Here is an 8,987-nt window from a genome sequence, read left to right on the forward strand (position 1 = left end):
AACTCATCGTTGGTCCCTTCAAAGTTGGACTTAGAACACATTCGTTTGAGTAATTCAATAATTGTAATAAAAGTTTTGAGTAACTTTAATTAAAGTGGGAGCGTCCACTATATATTTTTCTGAATTATTAACGTGGCGAAGTTTATTTTTCTCAGGAAAAATGGCAACACGTCAAGAGAAACCGTTACCGGTACCCCCTTTGAACACCATGGCGGGGAGCGTCCACCATGGCTAATCACGCTAAAAAATCCGAGAAGTTCTCGGGTCTGCACTTTAAACGGTGGCAACAAAATATGTTTTTCTATTTGACCACCTTGAACCTAGCACGATTCTTGAAAGAATCCGCTCCCCCGGCTATGAACGCTGAAGGGGAGACCGACGTTCAAGCATTGAGCGCGGTAGATGCGTGGAAGCATTCGGAATTCTTATGTCGTAACTACGTGTTAAACGGCCTTATGGATTCGTTGTATAACGTGTACGCTTCAATAAAGACCGCCAAAGAATTATGGGAGTCTTTAGAGAAGAAGTACAAAACGGAGGATGCGGGAACAAAGAAATTTGCTGTCGCTCGTTTCTTGGATTATAAAATGGTTGACTCCAAGACTGTGATAAACCAAGTCCAAGAGTTGCAAGTTATACTTCACGATATCCATGCCGAGGGAATGACACTTAGTGAGACATTTCAAGTGGCAGCGGTGATTGAGAAATTACCCCCAAGTTGGATTGAGTTTAAGAATTATCTTAAACACAAACGAAAGGAGATGTTCATGGAGGATCTTATTGTTCGTCTTCGTATTGAGGAGGACAATAAGGTGGCTCAAAAAGTTACCATGGTGGATGCTTCCGCCAAGGCAAACTTAGTTGAGCATGGACAATCCTCCAAAGGGGGTAAATAGGGTAAAAGTAATGGCGGTAAAGGGAAAGCAAAAATGGACCTTGCGTAAAGAAAGGGGCTGTGAAAAAGAAGCCTCCAACTTTCCAAGGGACATGTTACAACTGCAATGGCGTGGGGCACCGTGCCAAAATATTGCAAGGAACCAAAGCGCTCGCGCGCGCATATGGTAGACGAGGATGGCACTCCTCTCGTGGCGATAATAACCGAGGAAGCAGCTTTCATCGAGGAAGTCAGCATTGTGGGGGGCGCTCCCAAAGGGTGGTATGTTGACACCGGCGCAACCCGTTATGTTTGCGGCGACAAACATTTCTTTAAGAATTTTAAAGAGGCGGTGGGTGACCAAAAGCTTTATATGGGAAATAATGCGACTGCGGATATCATGGGGGAAGGCGATGTGGTCTTGAAGTGGACTTATGGGAAGGAGCTCACACTGTCCAACACCCTCTATGTTCCCGAGATTCGTAAGAATCTTGTCTCGGGATGGATGCTCAACAAGTTTTGATTTCGTTTGGTGATTGAAACGGACAAAGTTATATTGTCTAAGAAAGGAATGTATGTTGGCAAGGGTTATGCTGACAATGCTATGTTTAAATTGAATGTAATTGTTGTTAAGAATTCAATGAATAAAACTACTACTTCTGTTTACATGCTTGAGTCTTCAAATTCTTGTGTTTGGCATGGTAGACTAGGACATGTAAATTTTAATTCAATTCGTTGCTTAATCAATTTAAATAGCATTCCAAAGTTTAAAATCGATTCAAAATCCAAATGCGAAACATGTGTTGAACCCAAAATAACGAAAAAGCCTTTCAAATCGGTTGAACGAATAACTGAACCCCTTGATTTAATTCACACCGATGTGTATGATTTAAAAGCCACTCCCACAAGAGGTGGGAACAAGTACTTCATCACGTTTATTGATGATTCTACTCGATATTGCCATGTATACTTACTTAAAAGTAAGGATGAAGCAATAGACAAGTTCATCTTGTATAAAAATGAAGTTGAGAATCAACTTAAAAGGAGAATAAAAGTTGTGCGTATTGATAGGGGCGGTGAATATGTTTCACCTTTCGCGGAATTATGTGCACAAAGTGGCATAATACATGAGCGAACCCCACCATATTCTCCACAATCAAATGGCGTTGCTGAACGTAAGAATCGCACTTTGAAAGAGATGATGAACGCCATGTTGATTAGCTCTGGAGTGAGATATGACCTGTGGGGGGTAGCTATTCTCTCGGTCAACTATGTCTTGAATATGATACCCCGCAAGAAAATAAGCGAGACTCCGTATGAGTTATGGATGGGTAAGAAACCATCATATAAATACTTAAAAGTGTGGGGGTGCCTAGCCAAGGTGACAGTTCCATCACCAAAGGCATTGACAATAGGACCCAAAACTGTGGATTGCATATTCATTGGATATGCAGACCATAGTAATGTGCATCGGTTTATTGTACATGAGTCCAAGAATCCCAATGTACATGAAGGCACTATCATGGAATGGAGGACCGCTGACTTCTTTGAAAATGTGCTTCCTTGTTTAAGACAAACACACCCAACTTCATTAGAATCGGTTGATGAAGCAAGTACATCAAGAGCGTTTGATGATATGGTTCATGATAGGTATGAACAACCCGAGGAAAACGAGGGTGAGCTTAGACGAAGTAAACGACCAATGATTGAAAAGTCTTTCAGTTCGGATTTCATGAGCTATATGGTGGAGGGTGAGCCCAATACCTACCGCGAAGCGGTAACATCCTGGGAAGCACCTCAATGGAAAGAAGCAATTAAGAACGAGATAGATTCTATATTGCAAAATCATATTTGGGAGTTAGTAAATCTTCCGCCGGGTTGTAAACCACTTGTATATCGTTGGAAATTCAAAAGGAAGATGAAAGCTTAAGGAAGTATTGATAAGTACAAGGCAAGATTAGTAATCAAAGGGAATAGACAAAAGGAGGGTCTAGATTACTTTGACACTTATTCGCCTGTCACGCGAATAACTTCCATAAGATTGATTCTTGCTATCGCGGCTTTACGCAATTTGGAAGTTCACCAAATGGATGTAAAAACCAAATTTCTAAATGGTGATTTAGATGAAGAGATTTACATGGAGCAACCCGAGGGTTTCTCTGCCCCAGGAAAAGAGGGCAAGGTATGTAAACTTGTCAAGTCCTTATATGGTTTGAAGAAAGCTCCAAAACAATGACACTTAAAGTTTGATCATTTCATGCTTGACAATGGTTTCAAAATAAATGAGTGTGACAAATGTGTCTATGTAAAAGAGACGTCGGGAGGATATGTGATATTATGTCTTTATGTAGACGATATGCTTATCATTGGGAGTAATGATAACATGATCAGATCAACAAAAGACATGTTGAAAGCGAGGTTTGACATGAAAGACTTGGGTATCGCGGACGTGATTCTTGGGGTACAAATCACTAGAACCCAAAACGGTCTTGTTTTGAGTCAATCTCACTACGTGGACAAGATTCTTGAGAAATTCAATAAGGATGACACGCGTGTCACGTCAACACCAATTGATACGACCCACCATCTATTTAAAAATAGAGGCGAGGGGGTTGCTCAATGTGAGTACTCAAGAATAATTGGTAGTCTAATGTATCTTATGACATGTACTAGACCCGATCTAGCTTATCCCGTGATTCGGTTAGCGAGGAACATTGGAAAAGTATCACGCGGTTGCTAAGATACTTGAGATACACGAGATACTATGGACTCCATTATAACGGTGATCCGGCTGTAATCAAAGGATACAGTGATGCGAATTGGATTTCGGATATAAAAGATTCCAAATCAACAAGTGGGTACTTGTTCACACTTGGTGGTGCGGCTATTTCTTGGAAGTCATCTAAGCAAACAGTTATAGCTAGATCCACGATGGAATCGGAGTTTATCGCCTTAGATAAGTGTGGAGAAGAGGCGGAATGGCTTTGTCAATTTATGGAATATATTCCAATATAGCCACAGCCTTTGTCGGCTATTTGCATACATTGTGACAGTTAATCAGAAATTGGTAGAGCCCATAGCGTAATGTATAATGGCAAATCAAGGCATATTCGACGAAGACATAATACGGTACGACATCTACTCTCAACGGGTGTTATCACAATTGACTATGTGAAGTCAAAAGATAACATTGCGGACCCGTTAACCAAAGGCTTAAGCAAAGAGTTAGTTTATAAGTCGTCAAGAGAAATGGGACTGAAGCCCATGGAAAAAGGGGACATGAGGGAAACCTAACTTAGTTGACTGGAGATCCCAAGATCTAAGTTCAACAGGAAAACTTAATCATGAAACCAAGGGTAGTCACTGTGGGGGAGTACCCCAAACCAAACTTAAAGGGCGTTGCGTATGCGTGCGTCCTAGTCCATCCTAATCAGTGACATGAAACGAGTATAAGCATAACAAAGGTTATTGACTTGTAGAAATAAAGAATAACCTATGGCTTTTAAAGATTCGAGCGGGAATCACCTACGTGAGAGAGAAGTAGGGTCGCTTCGAATGGATTTTGGGGCAAAAATCTTAGAGCTCTCGCGGAACCAGGCTAGTGTTCCAGGACCATAATAGGACACGATAGTGAGGGGTTGACTAAACCGGGGACAATGTTGTGTGAAGTGTATTGTCGTCTACACTAACGGGGGTATGTTAAAAGACATCGTGTCTACAAACCGCCAGGAGGCTAAGTGTACTTCACAAAGGAGGGTTCAAAGGGTAACACCTACGTTTCCTGCAACATTCAACCGCTGAATTGCATCGTTTGAAACTTGCATGAGCGGATCGATTTCCATTCATGTGGGGGATTGTTGGAAAAATGTTAGCAAAAAACGAGCTTGCTAATTTTGGACATTAATAATTATATTATTATTTGCGTATTATAAATAATTATTTACGGGTTTGTTATCCTTTATGTGAGAGCATCATAACGAGTCAAACCATGTCCAAAACCGAGCTAAGATGAATGAGATATCGAAGCTCAAAGATAAATGGTTGGAAAATCAAAATAAGAATAAAAAGCATTAAAGACGTTTAATGCAATTTATTTGCCATAGGAGTTACGGATTGAATTCAAAATCATAATAAAAAGCATTAAAGACGTTTAATGCAATTTATTTTTTAGTTATGAGTCTTTGATCATAGCTCCGCTATAAATTCCAAGGCAAGACTTGGGTTTGTGACACACCAATTTGCAACTTAAAGAGCTTGTAAATTCTCCAACATTTCTTCGTCTTCTCCAACACAACCAAGAAGGTACGAACCGATCCAATTCGGGTGCCTAGTCAACTCCGGCAGTACATACTGCTCCGGCCGTTGTACCATGGAAACAAAACGAGGAGAGACTCGGAATTTGTTTTAAGGGTCCCGTGTTCAACACGATCCTCGGTCACCAACTTCTACTTCTACCCGATTCTTTGTACTTTGATTTCTTTCAGTTGTAATTGTACTGTAATTTAATGCTTTCTAGATAGGTGTTTTTTGTTCATTCTTTGTATTGTAATCGTATTAAAAGTGTTTTATTTATTTTATACCGAACGGTTCCTACACATATGTCTGTTCACGTTTTTTTTTTCTGTTCGCTCCGGCGACCCACCCTTTATGCCGAATCAACACCCTTGCTTCACCTTCTGTTGTTGCTGGTAGACATGAAACTGACCTGCGACCACCATTCTAGGCTTCCTTTCAACATATCGAGTTCTTACGTTAAACGTAACCAAACCAAAAGCTCTAATCTTACGTGAGTTTCTTATATGTTTTAACATGAGTAAAATTGATTATTTGATTAGGAGCAGAATATGATCATCGTTCAAAAAGAAATGGATGTATGTAAATATATTTATAAAATTAAAGAAACAAAGAAACTGTGAATAGGAAGAAAACATTTATTTAATTACCTGCGTCAAGGTTTGGAGAACTAGTTTGAGTTAAAACTTAAAATTACTATATGCATAATCTATCAATATTATTAAAAGATTAGAGTTCTTATACAAATGTCATGTTTCTATTAGTTTATCACTATATTTCCATACATACTAAGGTTTCTTAAATTTTCTTGATAATTAAATAATCAAAAGTAAATAATATTATTCTATTGACACTCTATTTAATTCATACATTAATATTAATTAATATTAATGATTATAATATCTACCTATCACTAATTAATTGTAAGTTATTACATGGAATGTTGTGTTTTTAAATATCAATTTATAAAATATTTGTTAAACATTATCAAAAGTTTTTTTATACCTATTCAAAAATACAATAATTTTTCAACCTTCACTTAATATGAATTAAATCTCGGACCAATTTCCTTTACAAATGATATATTTATATAAACGTTATATTTTGCATAAAGTTTGTCCTTTCACGTGTTTCTAATTTTAATGTCAATAACTTACAAATTCAAAAAGATCTTATATATTATTAAAAAACATTTCTAGCTTTGATGCCTACAAATTGTTGAAATATTTTTGGTCTTCAATTTAGTGTATGTTATGCAATGTTTGATATTACTTAATTATTATATAAAATGAAAAACATTATTATTTTTTCGTCTTACTAATTACAAACTAAATATGTGTACACATGCACGTGTACGCGAATATAACAATGATTGATTTTTGAGCACATCAATTTATCAATTACAAGTATAATATGATTTTATTAATTTGTTACAATTTACGTCAAAATATGATTCAAACTATTTATTTGCACACAGTTGTAAATATCATTATTAGTACGTACTAATTATTATTTATTAATAATTATAACTAGTAATAACAAATAAAAATCAATTCTATGTCAACTACATTTCAATATCAATTGATTAACCATTCTTTTTAATTTAAAAATGTTATTTTCAATATCATTCGTATATAATTATTATGTAAAACTTTATTTTAGGAATTGTCTAAATAAAGGTTTTTTTTTATTTTCGTGGCTTAAATTTTAAAACAGGTCTATCAAATACGTATTTTTTTGCTATATTTGAATGACAAACTCATAATAAATATCTTAATTTTCAGCTATAAATAATGGTCAATTTATTTTTAAAAATAAATGGAGTTTTGCCTATTATAAAACGATCAACTTTTTTTTATGAAAGCATAAATTTAGCTATAATTAAATGCTCAATTTATCTACATCTACCTATACTATTAAAACAACAGAGTTTTTGTCCACATGCCTCTTTCTATTATTCTAATACAAATCTTTTCATTTATATCATCTTTATTTTTCTTGACAATAATATAATTCTAAAAACAAAATAAATTATCAAACAACCCAATTAATTAGTTTATTTTTCTTAAATTTTCTTCATAATTAATAATTCAAAATAAAATCATAAAATAAATTTCAATATTAACCGTTTCATAGCATTCAAACCCTAATTCCTCTCCCTTCTGAAATATTTCAAACCCTTTCTCCTTTCAATTGAATGGTTCTATCAACCGATTTCAGAGCTTCTTCAACAAATCACCATCGATTCGACGATTCCACCAGGTATGTCAAAAGATTTCTGGATTCTATCCTTCTATTTTAACATTAGTCACCCAGTTTTAACAAACCCTAATGTTGAATCACAAATTTCGTTTTCGATTTAGACTAAATCAGTCATGCGACCAAATTCATTATCGAAAATTCAAGGTATGCAACTGATTTCGTGAACCTTTGCTTCAATATATGTTTCCATTTATTACAAATCGCTTCCAAAATCTCCATGAGTTGGTTGCTGATTTGAATTATATTTGTACTTTTGTTATTCATTTTAAATTTCTAATTATAGATTTAATTTTATATGATGCAGATTTATGAATATGAAAAATTGAAAATTGTAGCTATTCAAATCAAGTGTTTCAAATCTTATTGTTCAAACAACTAATATGTTACTAAAGGTACCAAGTTTTGTTTTCACAATTATTTGGGTTGCAAACTTATATGAACATTTCAGTGCATTATCTATAGGTAATTTTATATATGTAAAGTTTAAATAGAATTAAACTAAGGACTTTATGTCAATTGTTATATTTATGTTGAGTTAACGATTAAGGCATAGAATGAATCAAATATAGTATTGAATTGATCAATTTGAATTTGACTCAAAATGATGAAATATTTCAACTCGAGGTTCATATTCAAGACTTTATGTTAATTGTTATATTCATATTAAAATTATTGATTTACTGAATTACTTAATTTGAATTTGAATGAAACCACAATTTCTAGGTTTCAACTTGAGATTAAAATTGTTAAACGGAGTATAAGTTTTTTTGTTTTTCTTGATATTATTATTTAAATTATATTATAATTGTTTGACTTTTTTCCTGTTTAATAATATATTTAATATAAGGGTCACATCAAGAGATTTGTAAATGGTCATGAAGGGTTACCTAGGAAAGATAAGAGCAACCTAACCATGTGATGATTTTAGTGCACTTTCAAACTAAAAATGATAGGTTAAGTAATTCAAATTTTGAATATTAAATTATTATATTATTATACTGGTAACATGGTAACTGATTATGATCATAAATTATTAATACTTAATTTAACACAATCACATTTTATTAGCGTTTTAATTTTATCTATTATTTTCTAATTTTGAGTTGACTTTCCTAATATTTTTTAATCATAATTTATTACGTTGATTTAGTAATTTAAATATTGAAAGTTTATAATAAGTTATTTCCTTATTTTGAGTTATATGTTTAATGACATGGAATTCCAATCATTAATGTTTTTAGTGTAAAATCTTTTCATAAACATTTTTTCTTTCTTTTAAAAGTCAAATCTTCAGGTCATACTTCAGTTTTAACCTAACACAGATCTGATTTTTTTAACATGTTGATTGTTTGGTAAAAGCCAACAGAGTATCACATTATACAAAGTTTATATTATTCATATAAGATTCAGATAGTAGTACAAATTTTTGGGTAAAATGGGGACTTTTGTATACATTTCAAATTAAGTTTCACGCATAATCAAATGATTAAAATGACCAGTTTGGTATTTGTTAGGGCATAGAATTATGCTGAGGATCCTCTATCCTTGAATAGTTTGT

The 8,987-nt window shown here is 34.2% G+C and overlaps 1 protein-coding gene across 1 annotated transcript; it reads left to right on the forward strand.

The window, feature by feature from the left end:
* Positions 1-227: 227 nt before the first annotated feature.
* Positions 228-896, forward strand: LOC143592088 (uncharacterized). The gene has a single exon (XM_077072096.1). It carries the CDS (start codon positions 228-230, stop codon positions 894-896), a length of 669 nt encoding a protein of 222 aa, XP_076928211.1.
* Positions 897-8,987: the final 8,091 nt, after the last annotated feature.

The sequence above is a fragment of the Bidens hawaiensis genome, unplaced genomic scaffold (assembly GCF_021521415.1).
Source record: "Bidens hawaiensis isolate Kalapana, Puna unplaced genomic scaffold, B.hawaiensis_p1.1 tig00040516_1, whole genome shotgun sequence".
NCBI classification, from domain to species: Eukaryota; Viridiplantae; Streptophyta; class Magnoliopsida; order Asterales; family Asteraceae; genus Bidens; species Bidens hawaiensis.